A 22226-nucleotide genomic window follows, 5' to 3' on the forward strand; every position below is an offset into this window, starting at 1 on the left:
AAACTTAGTTCAGGTCAGTCTGTCTTAAAAGTTTAGGTTTTCACTAGGCCAGTCTAACCCCATTTTACAGGTGAGGAAATTGAGGTCCAAGGCCACACAACAAAGGAATGGCAGAGCCTAGCATAGAACATAGGTTTCCAGCAGGTCAACCAGGGTGCTCTGTGGTTAGACAGCACCACCTGGTGGTCTTGCTGGGTACTTCCCTTAGTCAAAGGACCCTAAACACAGGGTAACAGACTCAGATATCCCCAGGAAGCAGCCTGGGGATATCTACCCTTGGGCTCCACACTCAGCAGGAGGGGAGCCAGGACAAGGAGATTTCTTTAGGTTGTCATCAGAATTCACACATTCCCGGCCCCTCACCCCTCTCTCAGGATAAGAATTATCCCTCAGAGTTAATATTCATAAAGTGCTTAGACCAGCCCTGTTCCGTAGGGATATCATGTGAGCCAATATGTAATTTGAAATCTAATAGCCACATGTAAAAAAGCAAACTTAATTTTGGTAATATATCTTATTTAACCCAGGGGTCAGTAAATGACAAGCTATAGGTCAAATCTAGCCCACTGCCTATTTTTTTGAGAGAGAGGGAGAGAGAGGGAGGGAGAGAAAACAGCGAGAGGCAGAGAGACAGAGATAAAACCCCCCAGGAGGGAGGGAGGGGGGGGGGACGGGGAGAGGGAGGCGGAGAGGGAGAGGGAGAGGGAGAGGGAGAGGGAGAGGGAGAGGGAGAGGGAGAGGGAGGGAGAGAGAGAGAGAGAGAGAGAGAGAGAGAGGAACGGGACTCACCTGAAGCAGGGCTCATGTTCACTGGAAGCAGGGCTTGAGCTCACCTGATGTGAGACTCGAATACACCTGATGTGGGACTCAAACTCAGAAACCGTGAGATCATGACCTGAGTGAAGTCAGATGCTTAATGACTGAGTCACCCAGGTGCCTCTGCCTATTTTTTTAAATAAAGTTTTATTAACACATAGCCATGCCTATTCATTTATGTATTATTTATGGCTGCTTTTACACCACAACTGCAGAGTTGAGTAGCTTGGAGCTGAGACTAGATGGCCCACAAATGGAAAATACTTACAACTAGTCCTTTCCAGAGAAAGTCTGCCAATCCCTGGTTTAACCCAGCATGGACAAAGTTGGTCATTTCAACATGTAATTCAATATAAAAATTATTAATGAGATACGTTTCATGTTTTATCTTATCAAATCTTCAAAGTTTGGTGTGTCTTTTATACTTACAGCTCATTTCAATTTGGGTGAGACACATTTCAAATGCTCAAATGGTAGCTTATAGCTACCAAATGACATAGTGCAGCCTTAGAAAAATGCATGCAAATATCATATTGGTGTTCATTAAATACGTTCATAAATAAATGTCCCGGAAGAAATAGGCCCTAACACCCTGGGACATCCACTGTGTGGAACGAACCTCTTTTCCATGCCTCTAGAATGATGCTAGTTACATAGTATCATCCTTGAGAGACTCGAGAAAATGGTCACTTAAACCATTTTTGGAAGGGTTTAATCTAGTTACAAAATTCCAACTGAGAAAGGCTGCCCTGGCGGTGGCCTATCCTCTTCTAAGCAGCTTGCAGACTTGCTGCTGACAGAGATCATCATCATCATAATTAATATAATTTACGGACAGAGGCACTTGCTAGGCATTTCCTGAGCACTGTTTCATTTAATGACAGAAATAATGGTGACTCCCTCAGGAAGCCTGTCCCAAGACCTCACGCTGGCTTCAGGGCCTCCTCTGTGCCCCAAAGGTGCCCCCCAACCCCGCACTGCCCCACCCCAACCATCCTCACCCTGTGCTGTGAGCCAGATCTGGCTTCTTATTCCCCAAGAGCCCGGGCTGAAACTGACCTTCAGGAGCTGCTAGATCAATGGGTGTTACAGTCAATCAAATGGTCCTAGAGGAATCCAGAGGTCCTTTGGTATTTGATTAAATTCAGCAGGCAATTGCCAAGCACCTCTGGTGTGCAAGGCTGCGGTGCAAGTTCCAGCAGAATTGCATGCACACATTGGCCCTTGCTCACACTCTCTGCCTCTTGCTCTTTTGCACTCAAGTACTGTCCCAAAGTTGATGAGGGAAACCCAGGCAAATGAGCTCAAATTGCAGCTTTAAGTGGCCTAGCTCTTCTGTGAAGTTTCAGGGTAAGAGGCAGACCGGGAGAGACACAACTCTCCCAGCCTTCACACATCTAGAAGTCATAGGATGTGTTCTCACCAACAGAATGTAACAGGAAGTAACATTTGTCAGTTTCAGGCCAAGGCAGTTAAGAGTGGGCGTGCTGTCTGCAGACTCTCCATCTCTCTTCCCTGGTCCCCAGTTGGATGTAGAAGGACTCAGGGAAGGACTCCAACGCCCTAGGAGATGGCAGAGCCACCTTATGGGACAGGCCTGGATCCCCAGATCCGTGTGTGGCAGGTGGCCGGTTGAACATCAGACTGCACTGTGTTGTAAGAAATATATCTTTACTGGTTAAAGCAAGTGGGATGTAGTGGCTGTTTGTTACAGCAGCAAAGCAAACCTGACCCATGCAGGCTCTTTGTGGGGTGGGTGGTGAGAGAAACAGCAAGTCAACATGGAAACCACTTCTTCCCTAAACTGTGGGATACACAGGGACCAAGCAATTCTGCTGTGGGTCCCTTTGATAAAATGAAGAGCAAGTAAAGACTGGGAGAGAGTCCCCTCCTCCACTTAGCACCATAATAAGATCTTAGTGAGCCCCTCCCCTGCCCCCCCACCCCCACCCCCACCACTCTGCTGCTGGAGCACATGGGAGACCCCACTGTTTCTCCCCAGGAGAGCAGCTAGCACCCTACACGTTGCTGGTGATGGAGGGTTTGGGGGCTCTGCAAGGAGCTGATTCTCTGAGGACATACAAGAGGCAGCAGGTGGGCCACCGTGAATCCTGGAGGGGTGCCCAAGGTAGACAGGAGACAGGGCTGGACACAACAGAGGGAGGGTGGCTGGGGCTGGCAGCATCTCTGCTCGGCAGGGTCCACACAGATGATAGGAAGAAGCAGGAGCAGCTTCTGAACCCCCAGCGAGTTCACATTAGCTGGTCTGTTCGCCGTGGAAAATGGAAGACGCCGCTTTTGATGTAAAAGGTCTTTGTGATGGGCTGGCGCCTGGCATAAGTCGGAGCCCTGGTGTCCTTCATGGCACCTGTGTCCCCTGGAACACAGCAAAGGCCTGCCTGAGGGGGGGCCGCCGTTCCTCCCACCAGCCCTAGCCCAACCCAAAGGGCGGAGAGTCAGCAGGGACCCCCTGCCACGACTGCTTGGGTTAAAATAGTGAAATACTTGTGTACAGTTAGGAATAGTGGCTGCCCCTTGTGCTCCCGGATCCCTACCTTAGCTCTCCCATTCCTTCTCAGGGTCTGGTACCTATATGCCACACCTGGCATAGCGTGGGAGCCTCAAGATCCTGCCCAGGATCTGCCCTGATGGGTGGCTCTCAGGTCGTTGTGATTGTTAACTCGTTTGACCCCATCCCTACCCCCAGCTTACTTACCCTTCATCACATTTCTCCCTTTAGTCTAGTGATAGCCCATCCATCCCAGCACTTCAGAGTAAGAACCCCCAGGGTCCTGGCCAAGGCTGCACTAGCTCCCCAAATGCCCACAGGCTGCAGGTCCTATCTGCTGAATTAAGAAGGAGAAGGACAGGGACAAGGAGAATACCAGTTACCATTTGTTGAACACTTCCTATGCGCCAGGCGCTAGAAGGATACTTTCTGTATGTAAAAGGGCATTCGGGGTTGACCCACTGGGGCCCAGACAATGCCTTCAACTCCTCTTCCCCAAGCTGTTTCCACCCCCAGGATGACGCAGCTCCTGTCTGTAACTGGGCTGGGGAGTGGGGAGAGATGCTCAGCACAAGTTCGGTCATTATTCCTCATCCGTCCCCCAACTGGTTGGGTTAGGGGCATGAGGCCAGAAGCTTACAGAATGTTCCAGAGATTCTAGGAGCAACTATCTGGGACCTTAAGCACAACCACTATGGAGGCAAACAGTCTTCCTGTCTTTGCCCTGAACCTAGCACTGCCCTAGTACACAGGGGGCATCCAGAACCAGCTTACCCTGGCTCTGATGTTTAGGTTGCTGGATAAAGTACAGGATGGCCAGTTACATTTGAGTTTCAGATAAATGATGAATAATTTTTCAGTAGAGGTATGTTCCATGCCGTATCTAGGACATGCTTCTGCTAAAACATTACTGTTTGCCTGAAACTCAAATAACCGGGCATCCTGTAGTTTATAATTTGCTCCATCTGGTGGCCCTATGCCTGGCAGTGGCTTCACAGGCAGAGGGCATAAATCTGTGGGCAGGAGGAAGAGAGGAGGAGCAGAGAGGACCCATGTGGTGTCTAAGCTGAGACTCACTCTGTAGGCCCAGAGGGTCAGGCCCCTACTCAGAAGAATCTGATGGAATAAAATGCCTTAGAACTCTGTTCAAACCCCTCCCAGCAGGCCTTCCCTGACCACCTGTCTACCACAGGAGCCCCCTCAGTCCCCACTCTTTGTGTAGCCTCAACACTCACGTTCTCTGACATATCCTCAGGGACAAAAAGTGCCTCACATATTCAGGTGCTCACTAAACCTTTGCTGAATGACTGAATGAATAAATGAATGAATGAACAAACCAGAATCCAAACCTGGGCCTCCTAATTTCAAACTGAGTCACTCTTTCATGCTTGTTCATTCCCTAGCTCATTTTGGGGCAGAGCTGGGATTCAGTGACTCCAGATCTCCCTGCCTGGGCTGTCCCAAAAGAAAGGATCACATGTTGAATGAATGAATGTCTGCCCTGTACCCACCTCATGGGGCTTTTGTGAGGAAAATTTCTGTTCAAGGTGCTTTCCCCTTTGATTTCCCCAAAACTCTGTGACATAGGAAGGAGGTACTGGTGTATTCCCATTTTTCAGATTTGGAAACTAAGGCCCAGAGAAGTTAAAGTTCTTGCTTGAGCTCACACAACTCTCAGGTGAAGGACCAGGATTTGGACTTGTACTTCCTGATTCCAAACCAAGGCCTCATTTCCTAGTCCACATTTATTCATTTGTTTATTCGTTCCACCATCACAGCGCCCCCAAGATGGGAGCTGGCAGGGCATTAATAAAATTAACTAAGAAGTCCTGGAACCCACAGGGCTCATTAGGCCAGCTGGATACTCAAGGAATGGCGACTCAGTGGGCCTGGTGCTTTTATAGGCTCAAAAAGCTGTAGAAGCACAAGGGCCCACTCAAATCTGCCTGGAGGGTTTCAGAGGACTTCCTGGAGGAGGTGACATGTGAAAGTTAGCCAGCAGAGGAAGAGGCAGGAGGCACATTCCAGGTGGAGAGATGAAAATGTGCAAAGGTCAGGAGGTGTGAAGGCGTGTGGCCTTCTGGGAGAAGGGGGAGCCAGAGGGACGTGCTTGTGCGTGTGAGGGGTGAGGAAGGACAGGGCTGGGGAGGAAGACCGGGCCTGCCTACAAAGGCCTGGAGTGGCAAGATGGTGGTGGCCCTTACCTACGTGCCAGCCGTACTCCCAGGATGACAGGATCGGGTACAGAAACTTCTCCTCAGGCTTCTGGCGATGCCGCTCCTGGAGGTACAAGGCCCGGCCTTGGCCATCGTGAGAGAGGCCTTGGAAGAACAACTGCAGGGTGCTGGGGGGAACCTGCCTCATTTCTAAGCCCTCTGGCTTGGGCTGGACTGACGGCCCTTGAGTTGCTCTTTGGGCCTCCCAGACTTTGTTTCCCTTGGGCGACGGGCCCTGGACACCCCCTCCCCCAGACAGCTGATCCCTGACCCCCTTGGACTCTGGCCACCTGACCTGTACCCTCTTGCTCTCAGGGGAGCTGGTGGCAGCCAAGGCTGAGCCGAAGGGGGCCCGCTGGACCCGCTTCCTGGGCGTGGGCCCCCCCTTTAGGTACTTGTGGCCATAGTGGATCTTCCAGGCGACCTGGGCTGCGGCCTCCTTCCGGATGCACTCTTGCCAGCAGGCTTGGTTCTGGGTGGTGCACAGATCCCTCATGGCAGTGAGGGGGAAGGAGAGGAGAGGGAGGAACCATTCTGCCCCGTAGCCCTTCTTAGGCCTGTGTTTGCTCTGCTGGTGTCCATCTCCAAGGATACGTGCAGCCAATGAGGGCTGGGTTGCCAAGGCTGGAGAGGAGGGGCTGGGCCACGTCAGGGGAGGGGGACTAGGGCCACTCACCGGCAATAGGACAGACCAGGCTGGGAAAGGGAGCAGAGGCTGGCCACAACCTACCCAGGGTGCCTGGCAGGAGGCTGTATTCTACCCCAGAGGACTCTTTCCCCCTCATACTCAGAGGGTCCCCGGGAGCTGCACGGGGTACCATAGCCTCTATTCTATTCAGCACACCTACTATGCACAGGCACCCAAGGAGGTCCAAAGAAGGCCCAGTGTCCACCCTCGGGAAGCTCTGGACATTTGGCCGGGGGGTTGCCATGGAAACTCTGGACCCCAGCTCCTCAGGCACAGCTCTGACACTTGATAGCTTCCTGGCATCATTTGAACATCGGAATGACAGCGGGAATTACTTTTAGTATTAAGAGAAAAGCATTAGACTGGGGTGTAAGAACTTGGGACGGTGCCTGCCTGGAGGAAGCGCTCCCTGAATGTCACCTGCTGTTTAACAAGGTACTTGTTTCACAAGTACCTGCTAGGTGCCAGCTGCTGGGCTGAGTTCTGTCTGCCTTAAACCATGTTCCTCAGTTGCTGGGGCTCTCGTTAACCTCCTTTCCAGATGGGGGGTGGAGGCCTGCAGAAACAACGTGCCAGCCCTAGGGTGCACCGCTGGGGTGTGCCGGCACCTACTCTGTGCCGGGCCGTGGGCTGGAGGCGTTACCCAGTGATCCCACTCACTGGAATACTCACAGTGACTTCCTGGCAGGCTCTCTTCCATCACTTTTGCAGATGAGGAAACTGAGGCTCAGCAACGTTCATCTGGTTGCACTCCAAATGAATTGACTCCAAAACCCACACCCATTTGAGACAGACACAAAATTCTGCCATAGAATGTGACAGCATCATGCGAGAGGCACAGGGAGCGGGGCACGGGCAGAGGAGGACCCGCCAGTCACCCCGCAGCACCATAAAGTCAGCCTCCAGGATCCTCACACGCTCTGCCTCTCTTACCAGTGTGCTGCAGACATGAGTACCGGTGAGAAGGATGTTACCCATAATGCCCCAGGGCCACTCACCTTTCCACTCTGCTCAGTATGCTCTCATTTATTCATTCAACCAACATTCATTTGCTCTTGACCCTGTTGCCAGGCAGAGCCAGGTACTAAAGGTAGATGAGGAGGAACAGAGTCCACTTGCTTCCCGTCCTCAGGGTTTCGCAGTCAGCAGGGGAGACAGACTCATAACCAGGGGAGCAGGGAGTTGGGAAGACGATCAGGGAAGGCTTCCTGGAGGAGGTGCCCTTTGCTGGAGACCTGAACCGTGAACACGAGGTAACCAAAGAGTAGGGGCAGAATGTTGCAGGCTGGGACTCCCCCAAAGTAAGAAAGGGTTCGGCTGTCTAGACTGTCCTCTGTCCCTCAGTCTTCCCAGGGGTAAATCCAGGGCAATGAAGAAGTTTGTGGCATTTGGGAAGATTAAGAGCCAGCTGGTTAAGTAGGACAGCCTGGGCCTGGCATATCTCCTCTGGAGCATTCACAACAGTCATCAGTTAATTGTGCAATCACCTTTTTAATCAAAGGTGTCTGAACAGGCCGTAAACACCAACCGTGCTTTCAGTACTGAAGGCGTTTCTGTGTGCCAGAAGCTGCAAGTGAACAAAGCTGACAAAACGTCCCTCCCTCACAGAGCTTGTGCTTTCTGTGTCCTGTCCTGCTCAACCCTGCATCTGTTACCTCCAGAGCACCTCTAGGGGTACTGTCTGGTATACAGTTGGTGCTCAGGAAAAGTGCTCAAGGAAAGGAGGAATAGGCAGACTTCACATTGGTTCTGTTGCCCTGCGGCGTGCGCGGGAAGGACAGAGGGAGGAAAGTCAGAGGAATTGCGGGGTGGGGTGGGGTGGGGGGACGGGGCAGAGGTGGGTGTGCCCCTTCCTGGCTTCCTAGACCCGGTGCCTTCCAGACCACAGGGTTGTCTCCCCAGCCGCAGTTCGCGCGTCCGAGGCGACCCCTGGCGGTCACCGCAGTGACGACAGTCGGAGCGGCTATTCTTGACAACAGGCTCTGGCGGATGGCAAGACAGGGGCTGTGCAGCGGGTGGACAGTCACCCCCTAGAGGGTAGTGTGGGGTGGAAGGGTATAAAGGAGACTCTAAAGTACTTCCTTCCAATGGATTCAAGGACAGCTGTTCACCCACAAAGACAGTGCCCACCTGCTAGCCAGGCCCTTGCATGCACAGCAAGGCTTCATGGCCTCCTAGATTCAGGCTTTCTGGGTTTTATCACAGCCTTGACCATTACTACCTGTGTGGTGTTGCACAGGTCACATAACCTCTCTGAGCCCTGGGAAATGCCCCTGTAAAAAAGGGGGATAATCATAAGACTTGGTGCCTAGGATTAGTGTTACTTAATTACACTTTATCTTCTCTAGATTTACTCATTCAAACCCATCCAGTAACCTCTGGGAAGGTGTGGGGGCAGCCCCAGACCGGCCTCTGGTCTAGGACTCTGCTAAGGGAGAAGGGTCACTGAAGCCTGGAAACCAGGGGAGGCTGGGAGGTGAGCTGGGGCCCTCCCGGGTGCACCCGACTCACATAGTTCTCCTCTCACCTTTCTGACCACTATCCCAGGCCACCAAAGACCCCCTCTGCTCCTAGTGCTGCCATTGGCCATGCCATCCACTCCCACTGATGACTCCCAACCCACTTTCCAGTGCTGGGCTCTGTCCCCAGGCCAAGTGCCTCTCCTATTTGTACTTACTTGTGTCCTTAAAGTAGCCCCTCCTGGATTTAAGCTCTCTGCACAGAAGAACCCTCTTGAACACCTTTCACCAGTAGTAGTAATTTTGTGAATTCTTATCATGTACTAGACACTAATATGTTCTTTGCATTCATTTTGTCAGTTAACCCTCAGGGTGCGAGCCACCCTGCCTGCCTCAGAACACTGTATGGGGTAGGTTCTATTACCCCATTTCACTGGAGGGAAAACAGAGGCTGTGAGTTCTTTGAGAGTAAATGATCTGCTAGAGGTCAGGGCAGGGTGGGATTTGAACCTGCTGGCCAAGCTTTGAACCACCATGCTTAACAAATTCCCCATGAGCCCCTTTCCCCTCATTGAGGTACCCCTTTCACTTTGCCTGGGGGAGCCGAGTCTCCCCAACACACTCAGGCAGCTCCTCTTCCAGCAGCTCCGGGTGGGGAAGGATTTGGCCTGTCAGTTGGAGGATGGTTGTACTGGGAGATCTTTCTGGAGGTTAATCTTAGAAAGGAAGTTTTCTACTTTCCCATTGTACGGATGAGGGCACTGAGACACAGAGGCTTCTTGGAGGAGGTGCCTTTTGAGATCTGAACTATGAATGTGAATTGGCCAGGCAAAGAGTAGAGGAAGAATGTTCCAGATTGGGTCTCCCAGTCTGCAGGGCAAGAAATGGTAAGGCTATCTAGACTGCTCTCTGTGCCTCAGTTTTCCCAGCTGTAAAATGAGGACTATAAAGAAGTTTGGGATATTTGGGGAGATTAAGAGCCAGCTGGTGTCTGAGCCAGTAAGCCGCAGACCTGGGATTGGTGTCTGGACTTGAACCTGCAGCACCTGACCCACTGCTTTCTGAGTGTTTCTCACACACCAGGATACTCTGCTGCCACAACGCCCGATGCCAGAGGCTGGCATTTCCGGGGCGTGGCGCTGCTTCCAAGATTTCCTCTTTCTCAGGGACCACCCCACCAGCGTTCAGCATCAGCTTTGCTCTAAGAACGTCAGTGGCGACTGGGAGAGGCATCCTGATGTCTTGGGAAGGCGGTGGTTATGGCAGAGGGAGTTATGTGGTCAGTACAAGGCTCCAAGACTCTTTCATCTTTGAGCTTTGTCCTTGGGGAGATAAGCAAGTCTGAAACACGTAACACCCTTGGGTGTGAGCCACAGGCCAGGCTCGTAAATCTCCTATCTCCTGCCTGCCTGCTTTGGAGAGCTCTTGAGGGAGAGAGAAGGGGCGTGGGGTGGGCCACCCTAAATTCCTTGCATGTGAGTTGGTCCCCTGTGGGCTCAGGGACCCAGACAAAAGACTTATCACAAAGCAAAAAGGATCCCTTTGTTTAAGAGATTCCTCCCACCATGTTTGGTCAGCATCCTTAGGACAAAGCTGGAGCGAAAACATCCAATTCGGGCTTGCCTTGAGCGATAGGACATTTTTACTCCCTCTTCAAGTTATGATTTGCTATTGTGAGGAGGAAAAAATTTAGCCAAACAAGATGTGCTTCTTTCTGGGAGAGAGTTTTCATTAGTGAAATGCCCTGATTACAAAGCCCCTTCCCCCTCCAAGTTAATGGGGATTTGAAAAGATTCCATTCCTCTCCTAGACCTTGCTTCCATCATGCTGAGCATCAAGCCCAAAGAGCACTTAATGAGTTTGTTCCCCATTTTAAAGTACAAACTTGGGTGTGTGTGTGAGGGGGCGACAAGGATCAAGCCCTCATTTTGCCATTTACGTTTATTCTGCTAATTTTTAAGGCTGTGCAATTTTTTGGGGAAATTAAATCCTGACTCATTTTACACCAAACTCATCGAGAGGTGGCTTTCAAGGCCCCTTTGAAGTCTTAAGACCAGACATACGGTTAAGGGCCCACGTGCCTATAAGTGTATTGGAAACAGACATGTTAATAAAATGTTTCCTTTTTGGCAGCAGGGAGAGGAGGCTTGAGGAGGGCTTCCAAGGGTTGCCAGGGGAAAGTGGATGAGGAAGAGGCAGGCATCGGGGCTGAGAAGGGGACAAGGCCTTCACTGGGTTGAGGTTTCTGCAGGTCAACTGTCAGTGCTGTCTGCTCTAACCACTAAAGACTGACGGCCCAGTCAGCTCCTGACAGGAAAGGGGCAGAATCAACAGGTGAAAGTCAGAAAGGGCCCGGTACCCGTTCGAGGTCGAGTTTCAAAGTCATCGAGGCGTTTGCACAAACAACAGCCCGTTGCCACGGCAGCAAGTCCAGGTGCAATAAGAGTGCCCTGTGGCTCTGGCCATTGACCAACAGAGAGGTGCACAGCACGTGAGTTGTGTGGGACGTAACGGGTGGGACCCGCCGGGGCAGCACCAGGTGCGGCCTTGTATGAGGAGTTGGTCACAGAGAGCAGTAGCGAAGACTCACAGCCCCCAGTGAGATTTCACGTGATCCTCACAATGAAAGGGGAGGCAACCTCCCCAAGGCCACACAGCCACTGAATGGCTGAGCCAGTGTTCAAACTCCACCTGATGCCAAAGTTCAGCAGTTAACATATAAATGCTGCCTCCCCAGCAGAAACCAGCCGGACTTCACCTTCTGTCCCCCTGTGCGCCTCTGCGGGCAAGGTCAGCATCACTAGGCAGAGTCTGGACAACCCCCAAAGCCCACCACCCCCGTGGGAGTTCGGGAGCAGTTATTCCCAACACAGGCCCACAGATAAGGGCGCCCCCTCCAAAAGGAGAAGCAAAAGAAGACCTTTCCTCCAACCTTCCTCTCACCTCTCAGAGGGAAACAGGCCTCCGTCCTGGTCAAAAATGAGGTGCCAGTGATGAGAGAGCTTGGGGGCAAGCTGAGGGCAAAATACAGTCTGCCCCCCCACCCTGCTGCCCCCGGTGGAATATGTGTGATATTCCTCGGACACTCCTGGCTACCCAAGAACAAAGGAAAGGGGTTTAAGTGCTTGCCATGGTGATGTGGGAAACCAAGGCAAATGAAAAACTAAATTCCCTTACTGCCTGCAGCCCACTGACAGTTCCTTGAGATGGTAGAGTGACCTTCCTCTAGGAGCTCAGCTGGATGATGACACTAAGCCAGGAGCGAAAGAGAATCTTAGCTTAACATTGTCCCAACCCCGAGGATCCTGTAAGACTACTTCCTTTATCTCAACTGCCCCAAGATATATGCTGGCAATCATACTCCAAGCTTATGGCCCCCAGTATACATCTGAAGAGTCTCATGACTGAGGTTTTATTAAATGGCAATAAATGGTGTTTCCCTAGCAACTGCTAGCCCCTCAAGGTCCTGGAAACCTTCCTTCCAGAATTTCTTAGAGACATACTCTGTCCCTGACCCCCTCCCAACCTGAGGGTATATAACGAGTTACCCATCACAACCCCAGTGCAGCTCTTTCTACCCATGGGTCCTGTCTCCACGCTTTAATAAAATCGCCTTTTTGCACCAAAGATGTCTTCAAGAATTCTCTCTTGGCCGTCGCCTCCGGATCCCACGAGCCCATCACCGCAAAACTTCATCAGCAGGAAGAAACCCACCAAAGGATCCAGTGTTCCTTCCCTGCTTTTCCCTTCACTCCTCACCCCCAATGGAAGGCTGGGGGGCCAAGCAGGGTCTTCCAGGGGCTTATCTGGGGGCTCCTGGTGCCATTCCTTCTGTGTTCCTGCTCCCAGGGGTATAACCAGGGAGGTGGGGCTCCCACACTGGGGAGAGAAAGGCCAGGGCCTAGGGTGAGCCCCACATGAGCCTTGACACCACGAACATGTCCATACAGCACCAGAGCTGGTATCCACACTGTAAAGTGGTGTCACAGGAGTGCCGTGAGGGTGAGCAGGAGGTCAGGGGCTAGGTATCCCAGGCATAAAGTCAGGCACAAGCTCCTCCTAGCAGAAGCAGCAGGGAGACGAAGACACTAACACCAAACACAAACCCTGTTGTCCAAGGGCAGTCGGGACAACAGATGACAGAGCTTCTTGTTTGAGTGAAATCCCTGAGATGATGGTTTTCTCGTGTCATCAGGAAAAAGGCTTTCTTTCCTAGAGGCTGTGTTGCTGTCGAGACCCAGTGTGCCCCTTCCCCAGTGCCCTCACTGCCAGGCCCAGCCTGTCTGTCTGGCCTCTCCTGATGAGATATTCCCAGCAGGGCTCACAAAGAAGCAAGCCATCCCCCTGCAAAAAGAGGCAAGGCTTGGGGCACCTGGGTGGCTTAGCTGGTTAAGTGTCCGACTCTTGATCTTGGCTCAGGTCACGATCTCCCAGATCTCCCCACTTGTGAGTTCAAGCCCCACATCGGGCTCTGCGCCGACAGCATGGAGCCTGCTTGGGATTCTCTCTCTTGCTCTCTCTACCCCTCCCCAACTTCCATGCGCCCCCCCCCCCCCCACCAAAATAAATAGATACACCTTTACAAAAAGGCACGTTGAAACAAGTTGTTAATCTGTGTCCTTTCCACCAGGGGTTGGCAAGAGCTGGTCAGAGACTCAAACCTTTTATTCAGAAACACCACCCTCCAAGAACACTAAGGAAGCCTGACAGAGCAAACATTTAATAAGTTATAAGATACAATTTACAGTTGGCTTTTGATTCCAGTTTTGCTTCCACGTCCCAGTTTCCAAAACCTGTGGCCCTTTCACATTAGGCTTCAGGCTCCTCCGGTTTCTAACAGGGGGGCTATTGCCAACACTTGCCCCCAGCTGCTACATCCTGGTGACTGTCCCCCACCTCGCTCCCTGTCCCACCCACGGAGGCACTTGTGACAACAGCGGCCACTTCCTTAGGACCAAATCAACAAAGTCTGCCTGCCCAGACCACACCACCCATCCGGGCCCTGAAGTCAGGCAGTGTTCCCCAAACGCTTTAACTTTATTCCAAAACCAGCTCAGATCTGCAGGAAGGGGTGCAAAATGCCTTACACCCCATTTTTGGAGCTTTGCACCTGCACGATGCTGTCTAAACAGCCTCGGATGTGATCAGGGCCAAAATGAATACAAAGCCACCGAGAGCTGCGTAGCTGTCCTATTTCTGCCCAATGGTGAAAGACCACCGAGGAGCCACCACCGCCCTTCCCGTCTCCCCCGCAAAGGTCAGCAGGAGTTTCATTCTTTCCTTCTATAATTATTTTCCAGAAGTGATCCCAGGGTTGACTGGAGGTGGGTGGGGAGTGTCGTGTCCTGTGACAGGCCTCTGTGTCTGAGGGCGCTGACACAGTGACCCACCTGTGGTCATTTCCAACGTGTTGGCAAGACTCATCAGACTGACAAATAGCTGGAGTGTGTGGTTAAGCCACTGCAGAGTTTCCTTGGACCCAGCGACTTTAGTGGCCTTTAAAGACAAAAGCAAAAACGTGGCTGCCAAGATGGGCACATGTTACAACTTTGCAGGAAAATAAACACTCAGCAGAATGGGAGGAGAGGCACGAGGAAGCATTGAGGCCAGCGCACTCGCTGCCCTTGGCCAAGTGTGGAAAGGCCACGGATGGGCGTGGGGGTGGAGGTGAAGAGTGCTGAAACGATGGCATCTGCCTAAGAGCCTTGTATGTGACACGGGCACTGGGAGAGATGAAGCTGGTTTTAAGTCTTCTTTTCTAAATGACAGCCTACACTAGGTCGCCTCTTTCCCCCCGTCCCTCCCCGCCAGTCTCGTTTCATTTTGTGTCACAAACTGGCAAGCCAATTTCATTTTCCAGAAACGTCAGTCTTGCGGGTGATCTGCGCCCCCAAAAGGTCCGATTTGAACCGAGTGTACATGGAAATCTTCTCAGCCCATTGAATGAGTTTGCATTTCTTAAAATTCCCCAACACGTCCCTAAGGAGTCAAGTCTAGGACTTATTTCTGAAGGCACTTTTTTCAGGATGGGGGTTCAGACCCACAAACAGGCTGGAGGAAACTTTGTATAAAACGAGTTACAAACAAGCAACAAAAGCAACCACCAGAACTCCTCCCAGGATTTGATGAGAACTGTTTTAAGGCACTGTGACGTGGAAGGGGCTGCCGGGGATGTGTTCCTCTCCCCACTTCACGGCCAGAACATAATCCCCCTTCTCCTTGACAACGTATGTGACATTGTATTGTTGGTTGCCCACATGCTTCATGGAGACCTCTTCACAGGGGGTGGTTGGTCCATGGACACCAATCAGCAGCATGTTGGAACCTGGGAGGCAGTGAAAGGTGGTTACTCTGTCAGGATGCATCACAGAAGGCAGAGGAAGGGGAGGGGATATGGGAGCCAAAGGAAAGGTACCAGTGGCAATTATGAGCATAAATTCATAGAGAACAATGGCCCGGGTTCAAATCCTGCCCAGCTGGGTGACTTCCTAGCTGGGTGACCTTGGATGTGGAACTTTACCTCTCTCTGCCTTAGCTTGCCCATCTGTAAACAGATGCTAGCACCTACCTCATGGGCTTGTTGTGAGGTTTACAGTAGTTAGATGTGAAGCCCTTAGCTTGTAGCAAGGGCTACAGAAGTGATGGCTACTCTGATCTCATTTATTCTCATAAAAAACTTAAGGAAGGTGCCTTTATTACTCCCATTTTAAATAATAAGAAACTGACTTTTAGAAAGAGACTTCTAAACTTTTCTGGGATCACATGGCTAAATTTGGGGAAGGAAGAAAGGAAGGAAGGAAGGAAGGAAGGAAGGAAGGAAGGAAGGAAGGAAGGAAGGGAGGGAGGAAGGAAGGAAGGAAGGAAGAAGGAAGGGAGGGAGAGAGGGAGGGAGGGAGGGAGGAAGGGAGGGAGAGAGGGAGGAAGGAAGGGAGGGAGGGAGAGAGGCAGAGAGGGAGGAAGGAAGGGAGGGAGGGAGAGAGGGAGGAAGGAAGGAAGAAGGGAGGGAGGGAGGAAGGAAGGGAGGGAGGGAGAGAAGGAGGGAGAGAGGGAGGAAGAAGGGAGGAAGGGAGGGAGAGAGGGAGGAGGGAAGGGAGGGAGGGAAAGAGGGAGGAAGGGAGGGAGGAGGAAGGGAGGGAGAGAGGGAAGAGGGAAGGGGAGGGAGGGAGAGAGGGAGGAAGGAAGAAGGGAGGGAGGGAGAGAGGGAGGAAGAAGGGAGGGAGGGAGGAAGGAAGGGAGGAAGGGAGGGAGGGAAAGAGGCAGAGAGGGAGGAAGGAAGAAGGGAGGGAGGGAGAGAGGGAGGAAGAAGGGAGGGAGGGAGGGAGAGAGGGAGGAAGGAAGGGAGGGAGGGAAAGAGGCAGAGAGGGAGGAAGGAAGGGAGGGAGGGAGAGAGGGAGGAAGGAAGGAGGAAGGAAGGAGGAAGGGAGGGAGAGAGAGAGGGAGGAAGAGAGGGAGGGAGAGAGGGAGGGAGGGAGGAGGGAAGGGAGGGAGGGAAAGAGGGAGGAAGGGAGGGGGGAGGAAGGGAGGGAGAGAGGGAGGAAGGAAGGAAGAAGGGAGGGAGAGAGGAGGAAGGAAGGAAGAAGGGAGGGAGGGAGGGAGAGAGGGAGGAGGAAGGGAGGAGGGAGGAGGAAGGAGGGAGTAGTAGAGCCAAGTTTCCAGCCCAGATGTGCTAGAAGCCAGAACCCAGGCAACTAATCACTGACACCCAAATAAATACCCAAGTTCAAACTGCAGTTAAAGCATTTATCGGCACAGAAGGAGCCAGATCATTGATTCAGTTTGCCCATCTGTAATGGGGATAATGCCACCCTTCCTGTCTATCTTGAGAGCATCTGAAAGAATCAAGAGGCAACAGAGAGGAAAATCACTTAAAAACACTAAGTGCAGGACAATGGGGTGATGAACAAGGTTACTTCCAAGTGGCTGGGTGGCAGGGGTAGGTGGGCACTGCAGGGAAGACCCAAGTCAGCACAGGGTGCCTGGCCTGCCTCCACCCCGACCCTTGAGCGGGACCGGGCTACCTACCGGCTTTGCTGCAGTCCACCAAGAAGGAGCTCTTCTGGCCCACAAAGGCCTTCGAGAGCCCTGCCCCCTTGGAGGTCACCTTGCTGGCGTCCGAGGAGGCCTTGGGGATGGCGCTATAGCAGGTCTCTGTGGATGACCTGGTCACTGACTCCACCAGAATAGATGAGGTCTCGTTGGCTGAGCCAGGGCTGACCAGACGCTGGCCTAGGACGTGGAAGGGAGGGAGGGAGAAGTGAACGGCCAGAGCAAGTGGGTCCTCTCAGCTGGAAGAGGTGAGCACCCCAGGCAGAAGCCCCAGGAAAGTCCACGCACCCCAACAGCTGGATCCAAAAGCCACCACGTCCTCATCTCACCCCAACACCTGAATCTAAACATCACCATTTCCCCATCTCACACCCACAATGTCCTCCAAATCCCAGAAATTCCTCCCACGTAGCCTCCTGCCACCCGGCAGGATTCACTTCTTTCCATTTATATAAATATAAAATACTCTATGTATAAGCAATGTGAAAGCAACATTACCCGCTGGGGAGAACATATAACAAAATACCAAAAATGGTTCTCTCTGCGTGTGAGAGGATGATTTTTCTATCCGAATCTTCTAATTTTTCTGCAATGAATCTATACTACGCCTATAACCGTGAACCAAGCAGAGACACGCAGAAGGGATTTACCGCAACATTTACGGTGATTACCTTGGGCCCTGGGCTGTAGGGTGGTTTTGACTCGTATTTTTTCTAGTGTTCTGAAGGACCACATTTTTATAAACTTAATAAAACCTTTGATTATTTTAAAGATAAAGGTTAGATGAGGCGCCTAGGTGGCTCAGTCGGTTAAGCATCCAACTTAGGCTCAGGTCATGATCTCATGGCTCGTGAGTTCAAACCCCATGTCGGGCTCTGTGCTGACGGCTCAGAGCCTGGAGCCTGCTTCAAATTCTGTGTCTCCCTCTCTCTGCCCCTCCCACATTCACGCCCTCTCTCTCTTTCTCAAAAATAAACAAACATTAAAAAAAAATTTTTTTTTAAATAAATAAAAGTAAAAGAAATAAAGGAATTTTTCAGGTCTCGAAGATTTCAAATATGTAAATATTTCTTTTCTGTCAAAAACAGAAAATACGATTTTTCAACTTCTACACTCCTACTGTGCCAACTTATTTTGTAGCAGGCTGACGCCAGTACCTACCCCACGGGCTTCTATAGGTGTTTACCCCCCTGAACGTGTCCTACCATTTCTTTATATTCAAGAGTCAATGTTAGATTCAACGTATCTAAAATTACCCAAAGTTTCTAGTATCAAGTAACTCTGTTGACAATCTGACAAGACAAGCTCCACAGAGAAAAAGAAGAGTAACTTCAAAGCTGTTTGCTTGTTACCTGTCACCTTGGCCTTGAAAGGACTGCCCACAATGTGGTTGGGACCGCCATATTTGACACTAATCAGGTAGTTTCCAGGAGCCATGGGGGTGTACATGACTTTGTACCCTTCTGGGGTTTCCTGGCAATCCATTTTAACCTTGGAGGGTCCTTCAATGGTGACAGATAATGTCCCTGGCCCTGCTCGGGTGGTGTTGATGAAAAATTCAGACTGGATACCTGGGAGAAAGGAAAAGGGAATGTCTTACTGATGGTTTGGAGGGATGAGGGGGTGTGGTGTGCAGAGCTTTCCCAGGGGCAGAGAAGCAGTGGTGGGGACACACATAGGTTCCCTCACGGGGGTGGGGCGGGGGGGGGGACGGGGGGGCGAGTGGCAGGGAAACCCCTGGTACTAGCTCTGAGCTCCTGACACGGAGGGCCTCAGGCCCTGGGGGCGGTAACTCCCTTTCCAAGGCGGAGGCAAGAGTGTGGCTGACATTTCGCCCACCAGCACCAACAGCCAGGACACCCTGTTCTCTCCTCTGGTCACGAGCAGTGGCTGAGAGCAAGAAGCCCGAGCCATCCTTGTGGGTCTGAAGCACTGTTTCAGCTGCCAGGGCCCAGCCCTGCCTCCAGTGGGTGGGGGATGCGTGGGCCCCTCTGACCTTTCCTCTCTCCTCTGCGTGGACTGGAGAAGCTGAGCAGGCCCAGCATCTCCTTCTTCTCCGGCAGGATCCTTGCCCCAGGCTCCATGCTGAAGACTGGGGCAGCTGCTAGGATCTGCCAGCCCCCCACTTTGCCACGAACACCAGCAACAAGAACAGGGCCAAAACCAGCAGCTCCCGCTAGCTGAGCTACACTTGCACCACTCAGGCTCCAGATCTCATACTAAGCATCATGTTAGGTGCCCAGTGATTCCTGTTTGACAAATGACAGGGACTCAGGGAGGTTCAGGCACTTGCCAGTCAGCGCTGCAAACCAGCCTGTGTGGCTCTGGAGCCTCTTGACTGGCTGGGGGACCTCCTGCACAGACATCCTGCCTTGTGATGAAAGAAGACCTGAGCCGACCAGTGACCATGCTGGCATTCCTGCCTGAGCCCAATGCCCCGCAAAAGTCCCCACTCCAGCAGGCCCTTTGCAGTCCAGAGAGGGGAGGAGGTGGTGGGTGAGGGCTGCTGGCTACAGCGCCCTCTATGGGCCATTCCTGGTACAGCATCCTTGTGCCGGGCAGTGCTTTTTCCAGAGCCCTAGATGCCACCCCCAGCTGGGAACTATTTTGGTTTAATTATAGCTCCTAAGCCAGAGAAAGAATTATTGTTCTGGCTATCAATAAAACAAAGGCGCTGCTATCATGCAACCCCCAAACACACAAACCCAGCTGCTTCTGGAAGCTCCTGAGGCTCCTGTCCCAGGCGCAACCCCCCCACCCCCAACTATCTCAACCTTATTTCTGAACTGTAGAGCCAAGAAGCCTCTCATGCAGCAGCTGCAGAGCGAGGCTGTGCGGGGAAGGAAGGGGTGTTGATCAACAAGGGGACGGCATTTCCAGGAAGTAGCTGCAAGGCAATGATAAGGAAAGATATTTTTGAAGTAAAGATGAAAAGACCTGGCTGTAGTGAAGCCCCACCGATTTTAACAAGTTGCTCGGTTCCTGAGAAAGATCCGTGAATCCTGGCTGTGAGGGCTCGGAAAGACAGGGGAGCTGAGGTGGGAAAAGGCAACTAAGGAATCGCAGGGCAAGAGCTACCTGGAACAACCTATCGGGCAGGCTCCTTCATTAATCCCATTTTACAGGAAGGAAGTGGAGATTCGGTGAGGTCAAATCTCTTGCGCCAAGTCACATGGCTGGGGAATTGCAGAGCTGGGATGTAAACACAAGATCTGCCCAGCCTGGACCTAAGGCACTTGCCTGAGAGAAGTCAGGAGAAAGAAAATCCACATGCAGGAGTCCCTCTGTCCACTGTCTCCAGCTAGAACCAATACGTACCCCAAACGTCTCGGGCATAGCAGTCCTCCCCCCCAACCCCGCAGATGCACGGCTGAGTTCTTGTGAGTTCAGTGCATGTTTACTGCAGCGCTACTCCATCATGAAGGTGGGCGAGGGGTCCGGGGAGGGAAGGGGGCTCTTCCGATCCCCCTCGTGCACCCTGGGAATGCTGGAGGCTTTCAGGCTGCTCTCCCAATCCGGAGTGTCTAGAACTCCCTGGTCTAACTCTTGACCTCTCAACTCCTCTGCAACAGAAAGTCCCACCCCAAATTCATCACATTCCCCTGCTCCAAAACCTGCAGAATGGGCCATTTCAAGCTCACGCCAAGAGATACAGCAAGCCTACCCATAAAAACACAGAGAGTTTGCTTTTTTCTGAAGGTCAGGATGCCAGGCCCTCTAGCAGCCAAGCATAGATACCTTTTCATTCCATGCACACTACAGCTGTGTAATCTTGGGATGGATATTTGGGAAAAGGCTTGGGAGCAGGAGGGCTAGAAAAACAAGACGCCCTCCCCTTGACAAGAGCAATATTTACACAGGGTTCAAAACAGGCCTGCTCTGTACCTCTCCCTCCTGGCTGGGAGTTTCCCTGCAAGACGGGCCCCTTCTCTCAGTGGCATCTAGCGCTTGCAAAGCACAGCCTGAAACCCAAGCTCCCGAGAAGGCATGCGAACAGCCAAGAGGAAGCAGGAGAGGCCCGAGCGCAGCAGGTGTGACCCAGCAGGAGGGTGAGGTGGCTGCTGGCAGCTGCAGGAGACCTCAGTGGCTGCTGTGGGACCTGGACCAAGGCATGCATGGTTCCAAAGGCCAGGAGGGCCCCACATGGTCTTTAATGGTGTGTGGTTTGCCGGGGACCAAACGCCTGCACTACTGCCCGGGAAACGTTCCAGGGCAGCTGGGAGAACAGGGGTCCTGGTTTAGGATACCCCACAAATTGGGCCACAGGTGCAGTCACTACCTCTGAGCGAGCCAGCCACTGAGAGAGGCAGCAAAGCACCGGGGTTAAGGGCATAGGCTTTGAGTCATGGACCTGGACTGATTCCTGGTCCTGTGCTCTTTCAGCTAAGTAAGCTTAGGGAGTGACTCAACGTTTCTGAGCCTCACTTTCCTCATCTGTAAAATGTAATGGCTTAGGGTGAAGTGTTACCATGCCTCCTATAAGGGGCAAGCTGCTGGCCCAGAGTTCAGTGTGGAGGCAGACTGGATGGGCCTGGGGAGTCCAGAAGCACTTACACCACCCCTGTGGGTGGTTCTGCCGAGGCTACTGCTTTGACCAGAGTTCTGGGGTGGCATGCCAGCCCGTCAGTCACTCCTGCACTGGGCAGGGCCCCTTGGCCACTTAAGACACTGGCTCCCTAGGGCTGGATGCCAGGTAACTACAGCCACTCATCCCATCGCCCAGTGGGAGGCAGGTCTGCTCTAACCCCCTCACAGCGTCGGGGGAGACTAGATCAAAATGCATACACATGAGGGACTCAAGCCTGGGACTGGGCTGCCTTCCAAAGGCCCAAAGTAATACCCAGTGCAGGGGTGCCTGGGTGGCTCTAGTCAGTTAAGCATCCAACTTCAGCTCAGGTCATGATCTCATGGTTTTTTAATTCAAACGCTGCATCAGGCTCTCTGCTGTCAGCACAGAGCCCGCTCCAAATCCTCTGTCCCCACCTCTGTCTGCCCCTCCCCTGTTCACGCACTCTCTCTCAAAAATAAAAACATGAAAAAAAAAAAAAGTAACACCCAGTGCAAACTGTGTCCCAGTGAGTCTGTGTCTACGGACATGTCCTGCAGAGAAGTGTGACTGGATAAGCTCCCCATGCTGGCACTCCATACCAGTGACCCACCCAATGCCCACCTGTAGGTTCATGGTATGAACACTAACTGCAACCATTACAAGGCGGGTAGATCTGTGTTTTAACACAGAAAGTTCTTTAAGATGTCAAGTGAGGGACACTCGGGTGGCTCAGTCAGTTAAGCATCCGATTTCAGCTCAGGTCATGATCTCACTGTACGTGAGTTCGAGCCCCACATCAGGCCCTGTGCTGACAGCTCGGAGCCTGGAGCCTGCTTCGGATTCTGTGTCTCCCTCTCTCTCTGCCCCTCCCCCACTCGCACTCTGTCTCTCTCAAAGATAAATAAACATTAAAAAACAAAAGATGTCAGGCGAAAAATGTTGT

At 52.2% G+C, this 22226-nt stretch overlaps 2 protein-coding genes across 7 annotated transcripts in view; both read right to left on the bottom strand.

Annotated features, from left to right (window-relative positions):
* Window positions 1–2466: 2466 nt before the first annotated feature.
* LOC131509995 (protein ATP6V1FNB) lies at window positions 2467–7996 on the bottom strand. Its single transcript, XM_058726411.1, has 2 exons — window positions 5530–7996; window positions 2467–3193 (listed from the first exon to the last, which is right to left on the bottom strand). The coding sequence occupies exons 1-2, from the start codon at window positions 6035–6037 to the stop codon at window positions 3069–3071; spliced, it is 633 nt and encodes a 210-aa protein (XP_058582394.1). The 5' UTR covers window positions 6038–7996; the 3' UTR covers window positions 2467–3068.
* Window positions 7997–13390: 5394 nt separating this feature from the next.
* Window positions 13391–22226, bottom strand: part of FLNB (filamin B) — a 143464-nt gene continuing 134628 nt past the window's right edge. For all 6 annotated transcript variants that reach the window (XM_058726415.1, XM_058726414.1, XM_058726413.1 and 3 more), the window contains 3 exons: window positions 18087–18305; window positions 16711–16914; window positions 13391–15013 (listed from right to left, as the gene is read on the bottom strand). In XM_058726415.1, the coding sequence (XP_058582398.1) occupies window positions 14826–15013; window positions 16711–16914; window positions 18087–18305 (611 nt within the window). In that variant the 3' untranslated portion in view covers window positions 13391–14825. The remainder of the gene's footprint in view (window positions 15014–16710; window positions 16915–18086; window positions 18306–22226) is intronic.

Source organism: Neofelis nebulosa, chromosome 4, assembly GCF_028018385.1.
Source record: "Neofelis nebulosa isolate mNeoNeb1 chromosome 4, mNeoNeb1.pri, whole genome shotgun sequence".
Lineage (NCBI taxonomy): Eukaryota > Metazoa > Chordata > Mammalia > Carnivora > Felidae > Neofelis > Neofelis nebulosa.

What these genes read in the sequence shown, in the direction of transcription:
- LOC131509995 (XM_058726411.1), bottom strand. Translation starts at nt 6,037, where the DNA reads ATGAGGGATCTGTGCACCACCCAGAACCAAGCCTGCTGGCAAGAGTGC. An exon ending in GGAGTACGGCTGGCACGTAG is followed by an intron (nt 3,194 to 5,529) that starts GTAAGGGCCACC and finishes GCTGTGTTCCAG; the next exon opens with GGGACACAGGTGCCATGAAG.